The following is a 24,841-nucleotide window of genomic DNA, read 5'->3' as shown; positions in this document are numbered from 1 at the left end:
AAAAGAAACTGAATAATACTTGAAACATACACATACAACCACTGGAGAAAAACATTACAGTTATAGACTGTAAAACAAACAAAAAACACTAGTCCTTACAATGTTATTTCGTTCACTAAAACAAACAAACAAACAACAACAAAAATTATTTTGACAAGAATGGATGTGATATTCTTCCCTTGCCAGCTGTGAAACAACACTATAAACGTGGACCAGACAAAAAATAAATAAATACATCGAAAGCAGGAACACTGAACTTGAAATACTATCAGTGAGAATATTATGAGTTACTATTAATTTATAATTCACCAAATATTTTATTCAGAAGTGAAAGGACTACATTCAAAATATTGAACTCTGCAGTACTAACATTTGATGTTGGTTTAGCTGTCTGTACGTCGTCGCTTGGACAGGTGGAGCCTCTCGGATTTTAAGAACTGTTCAATTTTGGATATCTGGTTTCTGAATGACGACTGTTGCTCTTCCTGAGAGCACAGAGTTTCCGATTCGGAATCGGATCTTGGAGCTGCAGCGGACATTGAAGTTCTGCTTTACATGAAGAGAGAAAAGAAAACAAGCTATGACAGAAATCATTTTCTGCGGTTAAAAATAGCCTTTAAACCAGGGGTGTCAAATTCATTTCACATTGTGGGCCACATACGGCCTCGGTAGATGTAAAGTGGGCCAGACCATTAAAATTATACCATACTGTGCTATAAATAACCAAAATAATGTATTTCCTTTGTTTTGGTCTCAAGAAGCACAAGAACATTCGGAAAATGTTGACATTTAATAAACAGATCTTTTACAAAAGATTTCACGGAGCACCTTAGACAAATGTGCAATTTACTTTTATCATTCACATGTATGCATTGCAACTGATCCTACTGATTGTACAAAGGCACAAAACTTTAACAAGTAATTGGTATTGCAAAATATAGTAATGCACTTTAAGATTAAACGAGATTTATCTCCTTTCAGAAAGGAATTTTTAAACCATTTACACGTGCATATAAAATCTAAATGTAATCCCTGCCAACACCTTACAAACTAAGGAGAGTGCTATTAATGTGTAAAGAATAAAGTATTCACATATCCTTGATAGCATCTGCTGTGTTAGGTCTGTCTCAGTGACATACTGAGGCTGCTGTTGTCTTCTTCTCTGATCAAAACAATGTTGTCTTTTCCTCTGATCAAAACAGTGTGTCACCCTAGCGGATACTCCATGAATTGCACCTTATGAAAACTATTCATTCCGTGTCTTTTATGCATTTTTTCACTTTTAAATTATCCTGCAGACCTGGTCGAACCTCTTTGCAGGCCGGTTCCGACCCGCGGGCCATATGTTTGACACCCCTTCTTTAAACCATGTTGTTAATAAGAGCAATTTCAGTCAGATTACATTTGACAGTACAATTGACATAACAGGGCTTTTACCATTAATGTTTAGCATTTCTCTTCACACCACCACTATTATATAATTGTAAAATCCATGTAGTGTTGCAAAATAAAACACAATGAACAAAATAACACATAATGAACTAGCTAGTCAATACATAATCAATGATATGCACACACACAGTCACACACACAAACGCACACACACACACACACACACACACACATACACATTGATTCGGCAGATAAATGAGCTCTCGGGGAGTGCTCGTTTACCTGCTGGTTGAGTAGAAGCAGCCGTGGCTAAAGTCACACTGTGGCAGGGTTTTTTGTTTACGTCAATTGCGTTTCCGGCACACACAAATGCAGTTCAGAACCGATGTCATTAGCCACATGTTGATTTGAATGTAAAGTGACTTGTTGACATAAATAGCTCTCCAAGATGAAAACATGTTGTCTTTTGCTGGATCAGATGTCAACTTGCTTATTGTGTCAATGTACTGTAAATGACATACCCGGAAGGACTCGGCCATGTGCTGGACGAGTATGAGAACGGACAAGAAGGGGCAGACAGTGGAACTCTGCTTTCCTACACACACACACACACACACACACACACACACCAGAAAGAGCATCACGAATTCCAATGTGGTTAAAAAAAAGAGACAATTAATTTAGGCGTCTTGAGGAACTGAAACTGATGGACAAAGACTGGGTAGGTAATCATCATTGTTACAATATCCATCTCAAAGAGAAAATTCAGGCCCAGACTAACCTCGTGTGAAGTTCCCACTATTCTGAGTGCACACAGAATGAAGATGAATTTTATTTTACATCACTAGACCAGTTGGTTCCTAACACTTCCAGTGTGTTGCACTTTATCTTCCGTAACAGCCTGCATCTGGATCTTATAAAACCACAGTGATGGTTTGCAGTGGTGAAAACAAAAGGGTAACTGGGAGTGTGTGTAACTGTGGAAAAAAAAAATACTGACATAGGAGGATAAAGAAAATTGACAACTGATGGACAGACGATGAAGAGTGGGAAAAAAAGTGAGGATGGAGACAGACCTGCACAATTGCAAAATATTCATTTCTATTGTCTGTTAGGTTTTCTTACAGGATGTATCAGGACTGACACATCAGTCAGTACACATCTGATTCAGCATTCAACACGAGTGTTCCACTGAGTACTTCACATATTCAATTGTATGCAATGCTTTGGCCAGATGTAGGTCTTCTGACCACAAAAGTGCATCACGTCACGTAAGATCTCATTACATGTCATGATATCGGACTTGGCTCTGGTTTCTGTCTTACTACTGTACATGTAGCTTTTGATGGTACAGTGACTTCATGTATTTAATCTCCTGTGTTCAAGTGATTGACCCACTTCTAATGATTACTCATTACAGTAATCCCTCGTTTATCGCGGTTAATGGGGACCAAAACCACCCGCGATAAACGAAAATCCACGAAGTAGCGACCAATTAACATACACAGGTAAAAAAACAAGTCCGCAAACGGTCCGCGAGAAGCTGCAAAACAACTGCGAGTCACATAGAGCAACATATACAGTACTGTACTCCATGTATATGAAAAAAAAATTATGAATATGTTTGAAAAAATCCGCGATGCACTGAAGCCGCGATAAACAAACCGCGAAATAGCGAGGGATCTCTTTTACACTTGTTCATGGATATTTCTAATAACGTTTTCTCTCTCTTTCTGCTTCATGCTGTTCAATGTTCCAGGTACTCTCAACATGAATGATTCCCAGAGGTGGGCATTCCGTCAGTCTGGACAGAATGTCCGTCACTCCGTTTTGCTGGCCGATTGATGACTGACGGAACTTTGAAACACTCAGGGACTAAACGCTGTTCGTCACCTGAGTCACCACTAAAATTTAATCAAAGGTTCAACGACTGTATCTATAGTTTGACAATATACAATGAAGAATGTTTAGCTTTAGTATACTTCCATTTACCTGTCCAACTTCACCTGGACTAATTCACAATAACAAATATGGATAACTTACATTTGCAGAGTGTTAAGAATGTAAAACCGGATAGCTGCGAAAAGGTAAAGACAGTTTGACCCTGGAATAGATGTTTTTGACTTCCAAAAATTCCTATGAAAAATTTGTTTCAAATACATAATTGATCGGCATCCCAGAAGAGATTTTTTTGTAACCTTAGCGGGAACGTGTGAACCAATGTAGTGATACTTATTCGACAGAAAAAATATCTGTATGGCAATGTCACGTGGGGCAGCTCACATCTCGCTTTCAAAACCTACTGCTACGATTTACCTTTTTTTTAATGTGTAATATGTAATTGAAAACAACGATGAATTGCATTTCGAACATGCTTGGGTAGGGTACAACACTGAGAGGGAGGTGCTGAATGTCATTTTTGAGTTGGAAGTTGTAGCCTTATGTAGACAACTAAAACCTAATATAAAATCAAACTTCTGTAACGAACATCTGTTGCTACTGTTTCTCTCACGCTCTCTCCAAAAACGTTCCGCTCTCCCAACTTATGTTTCCTCCCGAATTCTGCAGATGCAGAGACGCTGGAGGCCTTCAACAGATCGGAGGCGCTGATAATCACCAATGGTTCTAAGAGGAATGAAGTGAGACGCAGCAAGATCAAAACAGTGAGATGTTCTACGACAGACAGATGTACACAACCAAAGTGAAATATCTCTTAATCACACAACAGCCAAATGCTTTTCACAGTCATCACCTTTACTGTGCTGGCTCTTATGAAATGTGCAGGGAGACTGTGTGAGGAGCCCACAAGAAGCACTTTGCTCGGAGACAGGGGAGCTCTGAAAACACACAAAAGCTGATTGTTAACGCGAACAAAATCAAACCTCTATATCACACAGAAAAATTCATGTATGCCCAATCGTTATCTAGTCAATTATTTTATTGTTGACTTCAGCCTTCGAGTACAGTGGTCACAGATGGAGATGACACGAGAATGAAAAACACTTGACTAAAAGAATTCATCATTTTATTGTACTTAAAGGGCACATTTAACTTTGCTTTTATTTTATTTTATTTTTTTACTTTCACTGTGTATAGTGGGGATGGGAATGGTGCTGGTTTCAATTCTGGACATTGTGAATTGGTGGGGAGAACACTTCAAAAGACTTCCTCAATTTAGCCAATACACCTTCCCGTTGGGAAGCAATGTCTGGGATCCCTGCGGCGCCTCCCCTTTATCTGGGGGTCACCAAGGTGGATGAGATCCACCCATAATTCCTAACATGCTCCTGCGTGTACATCAGGAACAAAACCTCTGGATTGTTACACCGGGTTGGTAGTCCCCCTTTTTTAAGAAGGGGGACCACAGCAGGGTTCTACTTGAACAGTGTCCTGATACCACTTCTGACTGTGTCGGGCCACCCAAAATTCACTGACAGAACAAAAAACGCTCAAATAAACGTGTGCCTTTTTTTTAAAAAAATACTCTAGAGTTTTATCTTCTTAAATTGGTGGCATTGTGACAAACTGGTGACCACATTCGCCTCGGAGCTCTGAGGTCTTGGGTCAAAACAGGGCTCTGTGCATTCCTGTGCAGTTTGCATGTTCCCCCCATGCCTGCGTGGGCTTTCTCCGGGTACTCCGGTTTCCTCCCACATTCCAGAAGCATGCATGGTAAGGTTGACTGAACGCTCTAAATCAGGGGTGTCAAACTAATTTTTGTCGCGGGCCACATTGTATTTCTAGTTTCCCTTGGAGGGCCATTATAACTGTGAAACCATATACCAGTAAATGTTTAATCACCTCCACATATTACAAATACAGTACAAAACAAATTGCTAGATATGTTTTGAAATCAGAAGTCAAGAATAATACAGTAGTTTGCTGAACTATTGTTGACGTTTCTGTTACAACGCCTGCAATATCGCAATGTTATTATTTGTCGCATATGACAATTTGAAATTTTGGTTCAGATTTTCACAAGCATCATAGAAGTTGACATGCTTGATTTGCTTTCGTGGGCCACATAAAATGACTTGGCGGGCCTCATTTGGCCCCAGGGCCTTGAGTTTTACACTATCCATTGGTCTGAATGTGGTTGTGGATTTTTTTTTTAGTCTATTTTGTGCCCTGCAGTTGGCTGGCCAGCAGTTCAGGGTGTACCCTAATCTCGCCATAAGGACAGTTGGGAGATGCATCAGTATCTCTATGACCATAGCGAGGATAAACGGTTCAGAAAATGGATGGATGGATATATTTAAATTGATCAATCATCATTGATCTTTTTACTTGTGACGTTATGAGGTGCATCATCTGCAAGGGAAGACACTGCAGTTTATCCGCCAATGTGATCCACGGACCCCAGCAGTCTATTTCTGTTTAAACAATAGGGGTGTTCACACGGCAAGATTTGGTCCGGTGCTACGCTGGGGCTGCCCCAGTAGAGCGTTCACACGTGCAAATTAGCTCCGGCGTAGCCCCGGAAAACAGCTTACACCGGACCAAATTTGATCCACCTCAGGGAGGTGGTTTAAAAAATTGCTCCGGAGCAAATGCTCGTTTGTGAAGCAGCACCGGTGTAAATTTGCACGTGTGAACGCAACTGGGTTAAATTTGCTCCAGAGCAAATGCTTGTGAAGAGTTTACGTACGGCGAGAATGCGTTGCTGTCGCGCTCTGTCGGACTTCCGTCATGTGTTTGTTTAATAACGACACAAGACTTGGCTGGTAACATCTTTCCTTTTGTAGGAGACTGGACTGTCTCGGAGTTGTTTGTGTAGTTTGTTCCTTTGTTGTGTGTTCACAATCCCCCGCCCCCCATATAATTTATTTTGTGATTTCCTGTCTTGATTTTCTGTTTGGCGCATTACGTATTTGCTTTTCTGAGTGTCATTGAAGTCATCGTTGATTTACGTTTTCAGGGGCGGTCACTCTCGAGCAGAAGGCACGGAGACCGAGAAGGAGAAGGACGTGCCTGTCCAGTAGTCGCTTGAGTTGTGTACAGTATACGTTTTAAAAAGAACCAACACGACAGCTCATTTGTTTTCTGTCGTTTTGCTCCGCTGCAGAAACTGCCATGTGAACGCAAGTGGGGCTGCACCGACGCTATGCCGGTGCAGACACGCTCAGCGGCTTCGTACGTGTGAACGCTCCACACAATTTGCTGCGGTGCAAAATATATCGCAACAAAATACATCGGTGCAGCGCCGGAGCAAATGTGTGCCGTGTGAACACCCCTAAAGTCAAGCAAGGCGTACTCGACCGTACTGGGCCTCCAACTGCCCTGATTTTGATGCAAATGAGGGATGCAACTAGGATTGTCCGGGAAAATACTTCTTTTAACCCACAACGGCGCAAATGGTCCATTACGTCCCATTCTACCTCTACAAAGTCGAGCCAAATATCAAATAAAACAATTTAAGTTAGACTGCGCTTTGATCTACACTTGGGCTTGGCATAAAAATAGGACCCTCTGTGTCAAAGGCATCTGCAGTTAGCCTAACAGCAGACATGTGGAGATTTTAAACTAACAATAATTATCGTATTTTTTGGACCACAGGCATCACTTTAAATCCTTACATTTTCTCAAAAATTGAGTTTCACCTTCTAATCCGAACAGCATTTCTGTCAGTGCGTTTCTAGTAAAGTTAAATTGCTTCTTATTTACTTCCACATTCACTTTCTCAACACAGGAAGCTTCCGATAGCTGATGGGACGAGCAAAAAAGGTTGGATAATGGTTAGTGCGTTGACTTGTCTACAGCGTTTGAACTGTCAAATAAGATAACATTTGGCGTTAGCCAAGTAATAACACAACCACCGGTCACCAGATTGAAGAGCAATGTTCAAACTTTTTTTCATCTATCAGAAGATCCTATTCTCTTCTACGCTCGAAGCAACCGCTGTGTAGTTGCATGGGGAACAAAAGCAAGTGAGACACGGCACTACCTGATATTTTGTGCCTGGTCTGAATCAAGCATAATAGTGCAAAATCTATCAAATGATACGGTACAAAATGAATGTGCCTAATAATCCGGTGTGCCTAATGTATGAAAATGTATTTAAGTAGACCTGTTCATTTATGTTAATCTCCCTTAAGACTTTATTAAGTAACACAAATCAATATATTTTTAACTATTCAATGAAGAGTACCTGAACATTTGGCCGCAGGTTGGAGTCAGAGGTAGTTGCCGATAGAACCGTCTGTTTCATTGCACCACCCCAGTCAAATGATGGCCTATAAGTCTTTGAAATGGGCAAAGAGGACTGCTTCATAACAGCAAGCGTTTCTTTTACAACAGGCTGCTTTTGGCATTTCGATGTGTCAAAGTCAGGTGATTCAACATTACCACTTTTTGGTTGATCAGAGACTAACAAGACACTTTTAGAGCTCTTTGAATCCTCTGCAATGTCGGGGTTGGAAATGGAAATATTCAAATCCCCATAACAAATGACAGGTTCTGCCTGAGAGGTCATCCTACAGACTTCCTTGGATGCATCACTTTCAAAAACCTCCATTGGTCCATTCGCAGGCTCAGATGTATTCATATGAAGACATCCAACCTTGGTGTCAACAATGGTTTTCTTGACCTCCTCATTTGTATCTTCACCCTTCATTTCATCCGTGGGAGTCACATTGCTGGTGATATTAACAGATTGTGTCACTGTCTGATTTTTCACTGACTGACTCAGAAGGTCAGAAAAGTTAGTTTGAACATTATCTGTTGATTTATTTAATTTCATCACTTCTTCAACCACTGGATAAGTTGCTGTTGGTGAGGACTTGACTGTCTCTGAATTGGTTTGGACCTCAACCTGACATGAGGATTGAGCCACTTGCGCAATTAAAATAGCGCTGTAATTGAGACTTTGGTCTGGAGGACTGCTGATGTTGTGAAGTAGCTGCCCTTCTCTCATGTTAACAGGACTGCGGTCTGCAACCTTCTTTGTGTCCTTTTGATAGCGGTCTGTCACACAGACGGTGCCTATTTTCTCACTGAGGTCCACTAAGTCGGTGTCCGGTGGGATATTACTCTTTATATGACAAGTCATCCTGGCTTCCTGCTCTGTTTCGTTTTTTCCTTCGTCTTTCTCACCATCCCTGAACTCTGCTGTTGTTTCTGTTTTGGACTTGTGTGCACCCACTTCACCGTATTCTTGAATGTGTCCACGATCTGCTGTTTGGGAAATAAGAATCTCTTTCTCCTCCTCAGAACATCTCTCTTCCAGGACATCGTGAGCACTCCCCAGATGACTTTCATTCGTGTGCCCTCCATCACTATTGTTCCTTGCCTCTTTCACTTTGTCCACCCCACCACAGTCTTGTCGACTTGGGCTTGTGTTCCCATGATCTCTCTTTCTGTCGTTGGTCAGTATGTAATTGCTTGATTTGTTGTCTGAGTTTGATATGTTTATTCCATTCACTAAGCTTTCACTGATAGCCAACTCATTTGCAGACTGATGAGAAGCCTGATCTGACCCTTCATTAGAGAGCTTTTTATTTGTGTTAGAGCTGCGCATGGGTTTATTCAAAAGGGTATCATCACTCTCCATTGTCTGTGAGAGCACCAGAAGCCTTTTGGGTGAACTAATTGAAAAGGGCTCCTCAAGTTGAACTTGTAGCTGAGTTTCAGACTGCGCGGGGAGCATTGGTGTTCCTTGTCCTAGAAGAACACAGTGCGTAAGTACCAAAAAAAACAAAAAACATGACTTCAAGTTGTACTGAAACTGCACATATAAAAATATGGCCTGTAAGAATTTAAAAGAAAAGACAAAATGCTTCTGTATTTTATCTGTTTATTTCTAGCATGTCCCGATCCTACCTAAAATGCTACGCAGTACTAAATTCTTGAAAAAGAACAAATAATAAAGCATGCTCAACTCCCTGTTTATATTATGTTGGCTGACCTCCCATTTCACCATCCAGTTTAGTCTTAGCACTCGTATCTTCCAGACAGTCCAGGATTTTGCTCTGAGAAACGGCTGTGTTCTGAAGGCTGCCAAAGACAGACAGTGTGAAGCTGGATTTGGGTTCATCAGAAGGTCTCCCTCCGGGTCTCTCTGCTAGACTGGGGAACATCTGAGTAGAAAGACAGACATGTTAAAAGAGAAAAAATCAATTATCCACAAACTTAAAATCCAACAATGCTTCTTGATCAATCTTGATTAACCCAGCAGCAGTTGTGCACTTGGACACTGCTACTTAGTTTCAATGTGTTAAGGTTTCATGCCATCACAATATTTTTTTCCCTCCACCATTTTATGCAAAACATATGAAAAATGGCTTAAAGTGACAACACAGCTCCTAAAACAGAAAGCAAAAGGTTTGCATCAGCTGCCAATCAAAGAGGAGTTGAGGAATAAACTCTTTCGGTTTATTCTGGGAGAAATTCCGAAGCATTTCAGAACCAAAATTGTGCTGTGGTCAGGCACATTACGTGGAGAATGCAGATATGCCAAACCCAATCATGACCCCTCAAGAACATCCTAGATATTTTTGTCAGGAACATTTAATGTCAGGAACATTTGCGTATTTGCCAAAACAACAAAAATGCTATGTTAAGATATTCATGATATTTTCTTTCTTTGAGTAGTTTCAGGTGACAAAATACTGATATTTGCCTTTTTTTTTCTTCCAAATTTTGACTTACAATTGTATTCAAAACAATGTTGTGGCACTATACTGATAAATATGCAATAATGTTGAAATAGCTTTATTTACAGAGCGACACATTACAAGAAATATCAGACTGTATAGTCGTTCAGCAAAGCTGAACTGATTTAAAATAACAAGTTCAATATATGATGGAATTTTGAGAACATTTATTGTGCACATCTCAAAAGTCAAAATTAAAATACAGCACGATTGTGCAAACAAAGAAATAACAGCACTGCCACTGCAAATATTTAATATACGATATATTAATACACTTTTAATCTGAGCGACAACGCCTCTTTGCCGACATTTGCGGTACTGTATTAGTTCATTTCCAATTTTTAGATTTTAATTTGTGGGACTGAGCGTTCTAGAGTGTTTTCTCTCCAGACACTTATTCATTTTCTGTTCATAGTTGGTTACTGTCTGTTGTAACGAATGCAGTTCCAAAAAGACTTGAGTGAAAATCATCAATAATTTATTTTGGTGTTTCATGACTACATTCTATGATAATTCACAGCCGGTTCAGTGTGGTTTAGCCTGAGCATACCTTCCCCTGTAAATTTCTACTCGTCCTGCGTTTGTGTGAAAGATTGAGAAAACAATTGCAATTGTTCTAACAATATTACAAACATTAATATTTTCTATATGGTAGTTTTGATTTTCCATCCCAATTTACGAAATCAAATTCCATACTTCTCCATACTTGTGTAGGAAACCTGTTATTAGTGTGTGGGAGGATTAGCTGCTTTTGATAATTTACTTTATTGCATTAACCCCCCCCCCCCCCAAAAAAAAGCATTCAAATCAGGATCTCTGTTGGGTGTCACTCATGCCAATACAAAATTCAAGATGCCGGTAAATCTCATGCATACCTCCAAATTCCGTGTTTTCTGGTCCTGCACTTTGACCTGTGCAGACAGTTGATTGTATTTCTGTTGGAGGTCATCATGCACCTCTTTCAGTGCTTGAAAATTTTGCTGTTCACTCTACATGTGAAAGAGAAACATTTTCTTTTGATTACCAAACTATTATCACCCATACATTTTCCTTTTAAATGACATAAAATGTGATTCTTTGACTTTAACTAACAATAAATTGATCTCTTTTCTTTTTGTCCAAATTGGTCTGGTTGTGTATCTCACCATCAATTGAGCAACTTTTTCTTCCATTATCTTGCTTCTCTCCTGCATCTCTGCATGATCCAGTCTGAGGGCCTGTAGTAAAATCACTCAACTCAATACCAATACAATAAATAATGTTTCTGTAACAGGAACACACATATACCGGTATACATATACCTGTGTGTGTGTGTGTGTGTGTTAAATATACTTAAATATAACAGGAACAGGAAGATCTTACACTGAAAGACATTTTTCTTACAAATTAATTTCTGCCATTTTAACAGAGGTGGGCAATTTAAAAAAAATTGCCATCCTGTCAATGCATCTTTTTTTTCAAGCCGAAACAAACTGTAATCATCAGTCGGTCATGTTATTTTAACTGCGCTTCAGTCAGTAAATTTCAGCAGTCCACCTATAATCAGTCGGTCATATGGTGGCTGCCCAAAGAGTTTTACACGCGCGCGCACACACACACACACCTGATATATGTCACATTTGGTAGAAAAAAATCTGAATTGACCTGCAGTGTAAAGATAGCCTAACTGTGAGAATTGGCGGGATACACCAAGCGTTGGAATTTTCGGAGATGTACGCAACTTGGCACAGTTGGAAAAGAGGGTTTTTGCTCCATTGTGGCCATAAAAACAGCCGACTTGCTCAGATGCAATCAAAGCGGCTCCTCTCATTCCCATTAAAATTGGTGCGTGAGAGGCACACAGTTCTTGAGATAGTGGAAGCAGAAACTGATTTAATAGAGTCCATGTAGAAGTTTGAGACGTGCAAAATACTGTACATTTATGAGGTGTAACAGTGACACTCTTGATACACTCTGCATGTCGCAGAGACCTCTGCCAAACGTGCTAAATGTGGCTTTCACAACTTTTTACGCTAGCGAGCACCTGCACTGTTTACGAATATAGAGCCCTCGTGACAATGACTCGGTCATATTCACACTTTGGGGCAATTTTGAGTCTTCAATTAGTCTAAAATAGGTGCGTATAAGACTTTGGGAAGACGAGGAACTCTGAGAAAAGCCATGCAAGCACAGGTAGAACATGCTTTTGTAACATCACAGATTTGAAATTCAAACTCAAACCTTCTTGCTGGGAGGTAGCTGTGCTTTCTGTGCCGTCTCAAAAGTCAATGATTAGGTCATTTATAAGAGAATCCACATGGGGAATACCTACTATTATTAGCCATCATCAATATGAATGAATGATTTTCATTTCAAGTCATAAATGAGAAAAACACCGCAATGTAAAAGTAATTAAAGTGATGTAAGCAATGTAAAAGTACAATTGTTGTCATGTACAGTAAATACTCCTCCACAAATTTTGACCTTGTACTGCTCCTCTTGTGTCTGCAGCTGCAGCTCTAGTCTGTTCACAGCCAATGTCTGGTTCAAAAAGAGTTGCTGAGTGTGCTGCAGGGACATCATCACCTCCTTGACAGTCACACATACAAAATCAACACACTGTATATCTAGTAAAGCTTTGGAGCAGATATACATCATTTTTTGCTCAGCAAAATTGTTAAAAACAAACGGACCAAGTGTTTGTTCATGGAAATTATGACAGTTTGACATACTGCACAGTAAGTGTTTTCACAGTTAGTCAAATCACTCACTTGTTTCTCTGAACGCACAGCTGCATACTCTTCCCGTAGCCTCTTGTTTATTTCCTTTTCCTAAACATAGGAACATAAGTTAATAACCAGTTGAAGACCTTGTCTTTTTCCATTTACTTTGTGTCACACGTACTGAATGACAAACGTGTGTATGAAGTTTCAATTCAATTAGTAGCTTATTGAGAGTTACCATGCCCAGCTTGTAACTCAGCTGGTTTAGATGCTGTTCTTTGTGTGTCACTATTTTGTCGGTTTCATGTCGGACTGACGACAACTTTGTTTTGATCAGTTTGGTGTTGACCTCCTCCAACTCCTGAAAAACACGATTGGTTGAAATTATCTTCCAGCCAAATTAAGATGATGATTATGCAATGTCTCAGATGCCATCTACGTTGGAACCACTTGACCAGTTGGAGGAATACCTTCATTAGTGTCTGAATGGTTGCTTCATGTTTTTCATTTGAAGCCGCTAGTTTCTTATTTCTTTTTATGGCTTCTTCAACTGTCAGAAATGCACGCGCGCACACACACACACACACACACAATTGGTGTGAGCGGGACAGACTTGAGGTGTCAATGCACTGAATGTTTTGTCCTGATTCATAAAATTTTACACTTTTACAATTTTACATACATGCTCACTTTCAAGCATGATGGTGTACTGAGAGCTACATTTCCATTTATGAAAATCCTTCAGTTACCATTCTGCTCCAGTTGCTCATGTGCCTTCTTGAGTGTGGCACACTGCCTAGATAGAACGCCAAACCGTTTCTCAATCTCTCCCATTTGAATCAGGTGACTGTCTTTTGATCGAACCTGCAAAGCTTGCTTTTGTTCCTGTCAAAGAAATAGGACAGATAAAATAATGATCGCATAAAAAAAAACAAAAAGAAAAAAAACCCACTCTGACACATCCCGTTGAAATCAGTGAAAATACAGCCAAGGCCCGATAGCTTAAGCCCATGTACAACTTGAAAACTCGATATTCTCAGGCGGACGACCAGTCACAGGCCTTTAGAATCGTTATCACCGACCCTTCTGAATCAAGCTGCCGGAATGGTGTGAGATGCTTACTCAATATACTCTTGACAACAAGAAACACAAAAAGAAGTAGAAAGTACCAATCGACTCTGCGATACAACAATTCAGCCAAAACAGTTGATGCTCATGGTTTAACACTTGCGGTGTTATTATGGAATGAAGGCATCAGCAAAGTCCATGCCTCACAGAGCTTTAGCGCTCTTCAAACTGCCATTACAATTTGATTGTCTGTATCACTCGTTCTTCAATAATTCACTCCCTTCGCTCTCATTTCACTCCCTTCTATCTTAATACACCACCCTTCTTTTAACTCCCTTACCGTGCCACTGGCATAGGAAGAGGGCTCGACCAAGCAAGGCCTGGTGATAAAATATTTTAAGATTGTCATGGCAGTTCAAGTGTCACACTCTCCCTATCCGTTAGTGGTGATGAGCTCCTCCATCTAAAATCTGGTCCTCCTATTCCCCCAGTGATTTTTTTTTCTCACTCCCACCTTCTTCTGTCAACAATATGAACAGATTAAAACCCTCCTTACCAACTCATTGGATTTCTTTTCAAAGTTGTACTTCAGCAGCTGAAAGACAAGGACAAACTCACACCAAAATCACAACATGATTGTTTTCAAACATAATGATTCTTAAAAAAATTATAAAGTGTATGTGCCTCACAAGTTTAATACAAAGTTGCAAAATGGTTGTGGAGTACAGTATTAAAATGGCTTGAAAAAAAATACAACTCATAACAAAAGATTATTGTAAAATCATGAATGATCAAAATGTTTTTCTCTAAATATATTTGCTTTTTCATTCATTAGATCGTAAGTAATTTTGTTAGAATTCAACTTCAAATGTAAAAACCCACAATTTTATTTTGGATTAATTACACAGCTGTTCCATCTGAGCAAACTTGTAATTTAGCATACTGTATATTGTCAAGACGCTTGTGAGTGAAGTGCTTTAATCACAAGAGTGCATGTGAAAATGAAAAAAAGGGAACCACTAGACCATGTCCTAAGAATTAAGACGGTTGGGCCTCAACTTAGCCAAACAGAACAGTTAATGTCTCTAGGATAGAATATCCCAAAAAAAAAAAAAAAACCCCAAACAAATACAGCCTCAAATTGTCTCCGTACAAGACGACTGGTCGTTAAAGTGCAGCGGTCCGTGGGGATGGCTGTTTGTCACCTCTGTGGCGTCAAGCCCGAGGACAAACGCTCTGGAAGCCAAATTGGCTCGGACCTTCTGCCCTCGACTTAGCAGAGGACGTCTGTTTTATAACAGATCTACGGTAAATCATTATTTGTCTGAAGCATGAATGAGAAAAATGAAGTCATAAATGTGATAGTGCGAAGAGGATAAATGAACAGAGAGTACAAGTTCAGTACCTGGAGCGACTTCAGTTCTTCTTTCAAGGTGCTAATCTCCTTCTCTTTTAACTCAGAAATGACCTGGTATTTCCCCTACAATGTTACATTATTCGTCTGAGTGTCAAAAAAGTCATAAAACACAAAACTCAGTGCAAAAGAATGCATTCCAATGGCCAAGAGGGTGGGTGCAAGTGAGATGAGGAAATTTATTGCTAAAACAGTAATTGAAGAAGATTCACTTGGACTGGGTGTTCATACCTTCTCCTCTTCTGTGTTTCTTATTTTGGCCTGTAACTTGAGAAAAATATCAAGATGTAAGATGGGGTGTGGTCATAGATCAAACTTACTTTTTTTTTTGTTTAGAGAAAATCCGTATTGTTTTATGCCTTGGGGGCAGCCTTAGCTCATTGTGTGATGACATGACTGAGGGACAAGTTTGCAAACTGCTGTGAATAGAGATGGGCATATTTGGATGTTGCGTACATCACGTGAAACCACAAAACCTAAGCGTAAATTGAATTTCCCCTCAGGGAGACGATGAATGGTTCTTCTTATCATGTGACTTGGTCCTTCAAGAGGTGAAGCAAGAGGAGAAACAGCTTTACTGCATGTTACACTGGCTGTGTCATAATCATACTGGCTGGCCGCGGTAGCCAATTGAACTGCTGAAATGTAAATCAACGGGTAAACTGAAAGGTTCACTTTTACACCGTTCCATTTATCCCAGACCTTTGCAGTTCTCTGCTTTAGTGTGAATGCTGCACTTGTTTCTGAAGCCTTGGACACTGGAATGATAGGAAAACGCAAGTCTCCTTGGTACTTCAGGTACAAGCCTTATTAAATTATAACTTAAATTTTTGCCGACATGCTATGCAGACCAAACAAGATGCAAAAATGTGCTCTTCCTGCTTAGGATCTTGTCACACTTCTCTGGTTTTCAGTTAATCCAATGTTATGCCATCATTGTACTTTCCAGCAGCGCTATCTTGTTTTCATTGTAAAAGTAGCACACATGATAATGTGATGATGACATATCCCTGTACCTGCTTTTTAACATTGATGAGAGAGTCCGCATGTTGTTTTGTAGCTGTTTCGATTTGGTGTTGTAATGAGTCCTGTCATGGTTGGAGGAAATATCTCAATCAAGTAATGAAAAGAGTCATTTGTAATGACACAAACCTTGAATACTGATAGAGCCACTGTCATCCAGCCATACCTTCTCCCACTCCAACTCCTGTTTCTCCATCACCACTTTACCCATCTGATTCTCAAACCGAGCTTCTGACTCCTAAGCCGTAAAGAGATTTTTGAAAAGAAGCAGAAAGTCAACAACCAAAATTAAATTGCATATACCGGTGATTAAAACAATTACCGGTACAATATATTGACAAGAAATTTTCAAAACATAGTGACAATGCAGTTACACTCACAAAAACACTGGAATTACAGTACATAAATACATCACATACAGGCAAAGATTTTCCTGGGAAGGATCAAAAGTTTCACTTCTTTATTCTTCAGTTTCATCATAAACAAACCATTGAGAGAGATTCACATTAAAGGGGAGGAGATATTTGTTGTAAGGTGTCCTTATCCTCCTCCTAACCCCCCAGAAACCAGTCAATTTCGTTCGATGGCCATGAGACTATTTATGTGCATGTGAGAGCAGTTTAACTCTGTAAGATTATTTTATAAGGTCCCATTAAACCATGGTCCCAGCTCAGTGCTGCAAAAGGAGGGCACAAGATAAAGCTGTTATTTTCCCTTTGACAAATAATCATGACGCGTTGAACTGATGCCAGAAATACACTACAGCTTTACGGAACGCGTTCTTCCATCCTAATCCAAACACACCATACAACAGATTTACCGTATTAAGAGCTGTTTATAAAACAACAACAATAATAATAACATCTAATAATTCGAAAATGTTGTCGGGCTCTTGTCTCATTTGTTTTGTTGCAGTTTTCAATAAAAGACTGAGCCGCCTTGCCTTTAGATTTGAAGATACTGTACTGTACAACTCTTTGCTGGTGATGAACTTATTTTCCCCTCCAGATGTTTTTTTTTTAAATTGGCACATTGTGTTTTTATTCAAATCCAAATCAATAGAAGCCACATTAGATATCACATATCTGCATTCTTGCTGGATGTTTTTTTTTTCATGTTAAGTTTTAATTTACAAGGAAACCCCAAATTGTTGTCTCTGTCTTGTCCAATCCATTGGCAATTGAGTATCACCACCATGACGACATGGTACTCCTTAACCTCTGCCTTGAGAGAAGCAGCCTGGGGAGGATCAGAGAATTTCTTCCCGTTGATGTGACAATAACAATAAAACAGAAATTGCAAAATATAGTTCACTCCACATTTTTGCTCCTCCAACTTTTATACACACTGACAATGTGCTGTCAGGTTCAATGTGTTTGCTTGAGGGTGAGATGATGGTATTTATTCCCCCCATTGCTATTTAGAAACACATTAACTTTTTACTTATTGGTCAGGGGCCAAATAGCATGTCTGACCTCCAGTCTCATGTACAATAATGTGGCTGACACTCAGATAGCCAAAAGAGAGGGTTAGAGCACTTTCGGGTCAAGATAATCACAGCAGTCAGAACCTATTCTTTACAATAGCTTTTCAAGTAGGTTGTGCAAGCAAAAGATTTAATTAAATCAGACGGGTTATCCCATTTGATGCAAATATCAGGCAAGTAAAAGCTGATTTGCTCTTAAAAAAATGGGGGGGATTCATCCATTAATCCATTTTCTATTTTGCTTACTTTCAAGACAGTCCTGACCTGGAGCTGAGTTCGAGTTAGTTAGGCACCCTTGAAGGATTACCTGCCAATTGCAGGGCCTTTTAGAATCACTTATCAGAGTTTCCAATCTTTTCTTGAAATTATTTCCTATGACTTTTCCATGACTATTATATCTGTTACAGTACCAGTCAAGTTAACACAACATCCACTATCAATTCCCCCCCCAAAATTTGGCGAAGTGTTATTTTCGACAATTGCACCTTTTATTTTGCACACTTAAGCGGACTGCTTCATTTGTACCAAATACCACACCAAATTGGCAAAAACAAACAAAACATCGAATGACTCTCTCAGAGCTGCGAATCGATTTTCATCGATCACCCCAAAAGAGAGCCATTCAAAAGAATCACTTAATGTTCACAAACGTCATCAAACTAATATAAGATCTCACTTGGATGTTAACATCGAAATGACTTTCATTGGTAAGTAAATCAAGACGATGAAATACAGCCGATTGACTCATGAGCTGCTGATGGGTTGGAGAGGCCATAGCCCATGCTTGCATCCATGGCACTGTCATAGCTAGGTTGACCAGCCCAGAGGTGTAACATGAGGAAAAAAACCTCCACATGAAAAGTCAGAGCTCTGCTCTCTGTGCACAAACACAGTATTTTGATACAGCTGAATTCATAATAAAGTTTTACTCATTCAAATATTTTCAGTTTCTGCTGTTAGATTGTGGAGTAAATATGAAATCCTGAGTGAAATGTGGCCCCGTTGCATCATCTCAGGGCGACATCTCAAAATGACGGCACGCCCGCTACAGCTTTTTTGTCACTTTAACAGAGGAGACAGACTGCGACAGAAAAACCTCATACTCGATTCACAGTGCTACAGCAACACTATTGAACTGAAAGTTTACCGCTTCGTGGTAGAAAATAAACCCAAACTTGGGCCTGAAAAGTTGGAAATTCTAACAACAAAGTCATCTGGAAACACTGCATGGGCAGCAGAACTTTTCTCTGGGAATATGCAATTTGGTTGGTGTGTTGGTAGCATCATGTGGGTTGATGTGCCAGCTACCAAAAAACAGAGACGAAGCAGAAAAGTGCTACAGCCCTATGTTGCCCATTGAAGGCAGCCGAAAACAGACATACATGACTGTTTAACCTGTTTGATTCACCCACAAGGCAGAAAGAAGCAGAGGGAGGAAAATAAATTTTCAGTGGATATTTTAATTTCTATTAAAATTTTCATGTGTTTTTCATGACTGGAAAATTGGTCAAGGAGGGCTGTGGTGTCAAGTGGTTACGACTGCCACCTCTCAGCGAGGCAACTCTGGTTTAAGAGTTCAACATTCATTCATTCATTTTCCGAACCGCTTATCCTCACAAGGGTCGCGGGGGGGGGGGGGGGGGGTGTTGGAGCCCATCCGAGCTGTCTGCGGGCAATAGGCGGAGGACACCCTCAACCGATTGCCAGCCAATCGCAGGGCACACAGAGACGAACAACCATCCACGCTCACACTCTCACCTAGTGTTCAATGAGCCTGCCATGCATGTTTTTGGAATGTGGGAGGACACCGAAGAAAACCGGAGAAAATCCAACGCATGCCCAGAGAGAACATGCAAACTCCACACAAGGAGGCCGGTGCTGGAATTGAAGCTGGTACCTCTGCACTGTGAGGCTGACGCGCTAACCACTGGACCACCGGGCAGCCCAGAGTTCAACATATATTTATTTATTTTCTAATAAAGCCACGGCTAACTACATCACTGTCACCAATGTTATGCTGTTCTGAGTGCAGAAGAAAAAGCATGTGAATCGCTTCCAAATTATTTAATAAAGCGCAATTGCTATTACTGCATGTATGCATCTGTGACTTTTGTTTTTTCTGGTTCATTTTTGTTTACATTTCTTGAAGTATTATTGTAGTAATTTGACAATACTAGTGATACGAAATGTCCAGTCCATTTCATTATGATGTGTGGTTGAAAACAGGGTTGCCAAAGGTGGCTTAAGCAAGTTTATCAATCAATTCCAGGCAAGCTGAAAGGAGAGCTCAATTTCCAGGTCCTGTAAAATAAAATAGGTAATCAATATCAATAAATATTTACCATGTAACTATTCCTATTTTTATGAATGCACCAAGTTAGAGCAACAAGTTTGTATTATTCGCAGCACTGGTCCTTCTGAGAATATCTTCCATGTGAAAGTACAATTGCGACTGCATGGAATCCTGAACTGAATTAAAAATCAATCAAAGTCAATCATGAATCGAATTGCGAATCGAATCAATTTTGGAAATCTGAATTGATACCAAGCCCTAATTTCTACCTCCTCCCGCATTGCTCCTCTGTTGTCATGAGATAATAAAAAGATGTGCCCGACACGCTGGACCATATTTACTTTGCATTTCCGTGTGGCGGATGTCGCCATTCCACATGTCGAGAGCAGGAATAACAGCAGTCATAGCGGACAATAAGCAGTGGAAGATAAGCGAGGTTTTAGCTTGAATTCATATTTTGATTGTGACAGAACAATGCTATTTGCTGCATCCATATTTACTTCCATGAGCTCGACGTTGCGAGTGACGTAGTGTCGTATTTTCCATCTGTGGATCATTTTAAGTTCTGGTCTTGGTTGACCAGGAATCTATCGACTGTATATTAGGTCAAAATATTGTATCAATATCAGAAGGTATCTCAAAACTAGTATTCACTTCTTTCAAGGCAAATGTGATAGTATATTCATTCATTTGATGCAACAAAAAACACTGTATATTAAAAAACAAAACAAAAAAAAAATCACAACTTTCAAAAGAATATAATAAGGGAGGTTTAAAAACAAAATGGGAGACACGGTGGTCGACTGGTTGGCACCTCTGCCAGGGTTCGGACTCTGACCTTCCTATGCGGAGATTGCAGATTCTCCCCTTGCCTGCGTGGGTTTTCTCCGGGTACTCTGGTTTCCTCCCACATTCCAAAAACATGCAGAGTAAGTAGGTGCGATTGTGAATGTGAATGGCTGTTTGTCTGCGTGTGCCCTGCGGCAATCAGTTTTGTTTTTATTTTGTTCATGAAAATGTTTGTTCAATTTTTGTTGCAATTATTTTGTTATTTTCGTTCACTAAAATAACTTTGATGCGAACGTCTTGTGTGACGATTTGACTTCCAAGGTTTTTTTGCTTGTTTGTTTGTTTTTTTCATGGAAGTTTTAAGACACACAGTCATTTTGGAATAATTTGACAAAGTCACACTTTGGAATAGTTTGAATTTGGAATACATTATCATACCATTATTGTTCTAACTCTTGTTTCCATGAGAAAAATATGTTGAACATGCACAGAAATGTGTCATCTTCTACTGTACCCTTCGAATGTGCAGCTCTTCGACAGCCTCAAGCAGATGTGTTTTAAATTCCAGCACCTGCAGTAAGATAGTTCCCCCACTTTCTGACTGGCAGGGGGTCTTCAGGAGAGGCCTCCTCGGTGATACTCCCACCTAATTGAGTGAAATTAATTAACGATCAAGCAATTAGTTAGAAACACAGCTTGTCAGGTGAATGTAAAAGAAACGCAGGCAGTACAATTCTTAGGGCTTGATTTACTCAGGTTTGCGCAGGCAAAAATGAGCACAAATTTGATTGTTCATAGGAAGATATGGAAATTGATCTACTCACTAGGCGAACACAGGATTGTGTCCATTGTGCAGTTTTTTGTGCATTTTGATGGGGTAATATGCAAATTGTTAAATTTAGCATGCATGATTGATTGACCCAGAAATCGTGGTGATTTTTTTTATTAAATAGCACATCCGAAAGGGAGGTACAAACCGGCAGCAAAGCGATGGTGAGGAAAAGTGTCGAAGGGTCAGTGAGAACATTTGTGTGTTAAACAACGTTTTTGAAGTGGAGGAAATAAACTTTATCTTGGCACATCACTTATCTAGCAATACAATTTTGGAGCTTCTGAATGATCTAACGGCTGACTTGGAGCCATTTACCAGAAAACATGACATTATATCAAAGTGAAAATGCAGAAAATGCACAAACTTAAGTTAATTAAGTTTCAGTTACTGGTTTGGTCCATAATATCGCTGACAATACAGAAAAAAAAAGAATATTAATGTACAATTGTTAAAAAACTAAAAACCATGCCTCCTAAGACCCGAACTCTTGCAAGGGATGCACTTTACAATGATCACATTCTGTATATTTATCCATGAGAAAAGAGGAATCAGAAACCACACGAAATACTTGACACGCCAAGGCAGATAAAATTACTTTGATGACTGGTTAGTCTCAATTCAGGTTCTTAATGTAAGAAACAGGGCATAACAACTGTATTACATTGTACGGGTGTAACTTATAAGTGGTCAAACATCGAGTGACAAATAGAATGTTTCTGGTTTTATTGAATACCCTCAGATAACGTGCAGGAATTTGAATCATACTGGCTAACATAATGTGAGAGAATGGGTGAGTGAGAAGAGTGGAAGGCGGTTTCGTCCTCGGTGGTAAACTACAACAGGGGGGTCACCAACCTGGTGCCCCAAGGATGGGACATTGTGATTTCTTAGGAATATCACCCAATTGAGCGTTTGAAATTATAAACAACTATTGAGATTTTTAGGTATTAAGTACAGTAATCCCTCGTTTATCGCGGTTAATGGGGACCAAAACCACCCGCGATAAACGAAAATCCACGAAGTAGCGTCCAATTAACATAAACAGGTAAAAAAAAAAAGATTTTTTTTTTTAAAAGTCCGCAAACGGTCTGCGAGAAGCTGCAAAACAACAGCGAGTCACATAGAGCAACATATACAGTACTGTACTCCATGTATATGTAAAAAAAAAAAAAATTAATATGTTTGAAAAAATCCACGATGCACTGAACCCGCGATAAACGAACCGCGAAGTAGCGAGGGATCACTGTAGTGCATACACTACACTACATCCTACCTTGTTAAATCATCATTGATAATTATTGGAAAAAATAATTAACATTATCAGTGTCTTCAAATAGATCAATCTCATTAAGTATTCAAAATAACATAATACTAATTAAAAGTTATTTGAGCATACTGTATGTTTTAATTTAGAAGTGGGCATCGAACTGGTACCGCTTCATATTAATTGATACTCAAGTAGCGCTCGGGTTTCAAGGTTGGTGACCCCCATACTACACTTGGTGTGGTTACGTCCAAGAAGTGGCAACTTACAATTGTGCTGGGTGAGAGAACTCCAGAATCTGTACTGTGGTCCATTATGTTGCTTTAATGTAGACCAGTGTTTCACAACCTGAGCCAAGGCAAGGCAAAAATATTTACATTAAAAGACTCTCAAGGCACGGTAGACTACCAAACAAAATGTGGATACACAAGTCAGAGATCATTTAATTGTTGTACCTCATATTATTATACTATATAATTATTTGCAAAGAAATAATACGGTAATTTTCTGACCAATTAAGTGGGATTGGATAATTTCTTGTGGCACACCTAATGATCTCCCAAAGGGTGGGGAGTCACGTAGGTCAATGTCCCTCTGGATTGCCTGCAACTGTTAATAATTTTTTTTTCATCTAAAAAAAAAAATCACACACGATTTGTTCAAAAGTTGAATAAGATTGACGTTTGATTAAATATCAACATCCAGATTTTGCTGATATATATTTAGTCATTTAGTATCAGTGTCGTCAAATTCTCACATTACAATTACTCGGTCTGAATATCAAGGCCTCATAATGTTTGCGAATTATTCTAATCGAACTGAATGGCTAAGGAAATACCACAATTATTTTTTTCTTTCTTTCTTTGTGTCATACTACTAATAGTGTAGTGCAAGAAAACTTTTATAACAAATCTAAAATGAACCAGCCCAGTGACAATCATTCATAGGGGTCAAAGCAATAACACTGGATAGACAAATGCTTCTGTCATTGCTTTTTAAATTATCAAAACTATTTAATTCACCCTATTGATGGTCCGATACAACATATAAGTGAACTGACACACACACACACACACAGTGAAAATGTCACAAGAAGTGGGAGGTCACGCTAAGCCAGTGATCTGTTAATAGAACAGATTTTTTCTCTCATTTACCTTGCACTTGTATCAATCATGTCAAGGGATTAAATGATCCCGGTTAGAACTGGCTAGCCTGGGGTAATAAAATGACACTTTGACCCCACGATGAGCAAGCGGAGGTGTAAGTGTACCGTTGTATACAAGTGTTGTGTATGTGTGTGCTATGTAGACAGCATCTTCATGTGTGCATGGATGTTCTTTTTGTGTGTGTGTGTGTGAGAGAGAGAGTGACTGAGTGTAAGGCAGGGGGTAAACCTCTGTATCTCTACACTCGTCCCCTATACAGTTGAGTGAGTATTAATCCTCACCTCTAAGACACAAAAAGAGAGTCTATCATAAAAGAAGTCACATCCATTAAAATGGAGCATTTCTGTCAAGTACCTATTCTGCTAAAGTGTGTCAGTCACAATTCCTGAAATTTATAAGCAAGTACCCCAACTACAGCCATAAACAATAAATGACAAATGCTGCATCCCCCCCCCCCCCCCCCCCCCCCCATATTCTTAAAAATCCTCTGGCTTTCTACCGGAAATCCTGCAGCATGGCTTTAATGGAAGTAGACTGATATAGACTACCGGTACATTTTTAATAGAATGATGCACCTACAGTTTTAATTCAGACCTTTTTTTCTAGCACCAATCACATAACCTTCAAAAAGGAACCAAAAACTGACCAACTTGAGGACTTAACTATTTAATTAATTTAACGTTTCAATAAAATAATGTTCACCTGAATTAATTGAACTTGAAGAACAATAAGCAAAGCAATTTACACACCAAAACCACGAT

The 24,841-nt window shown here is 39.5% G+C and overlaps 1 protein-coding gene across 1 annotated transcript; it reads right to left on the bottom strand.

Moving 5' to 3' along the window:
* Window positions 1-383: 383 nt before the first annotated feature.
* On the bottom strand, window positions 384-23,228 carry ccdc73 (coiled-coil domain containing 73). The gene is made up of 20 exons (XM_086109857.1): window positions 23,184-23,228; window positions 21,333-21,464; window positions 16,417-16,488; window positions 16,244-16,315; window positions 15,459-15,494; window positions 15,219-15,293; window positions 14,370-14,408; window positions 13,495-13,630; window positions 13,216-13,295; window positions 12,984-13,106; window positions 12,794-12,853; window positions 12,507-12,611; window positions 11,189-11,260; window positions 10,919-11,032; window positions 9,296-9,467; window positions 7,541-9,051; window positions 4,145-4,229; window positions 3,881-4,017; window positions 1,914-1,987; window positions 384-549 (listed from the first exon to the last, which is right to left on the bottom strand). The coding sequence occupies exons 1-20, from the start codon at window positions 23,226-23,228 to the stop codon at window positions 384-386; spliced, it is 3,306 nt and encodes a 1,101-aa protein (XP_085965983.1).
* Window positions 23,229-24,841: the final 1,613 nt, after the last annotated feature.

The sequence above is a fragment of the Hippocampus guttulatus genome, chromosome 4, assembly GCF_054856545.1.
Source record: "Hippocampus guttulatus isolate MCC_2025c chromosome 4, RoL_Hgut_1.0, whole genome shotgun sequence".
NCBI classification, from domain to species: domain Eukaryota; kingdom Metazoa; phylum Chordata; class Actinopteri; order Syngnathiformes; family Syngnathidae; genus Hippocampus; species Hippocampus guttulatus.
Note: the sequence above shows the minus strand (reverse complement) of the source record. Positions and strands in the feature narration are given on the sequence as shown.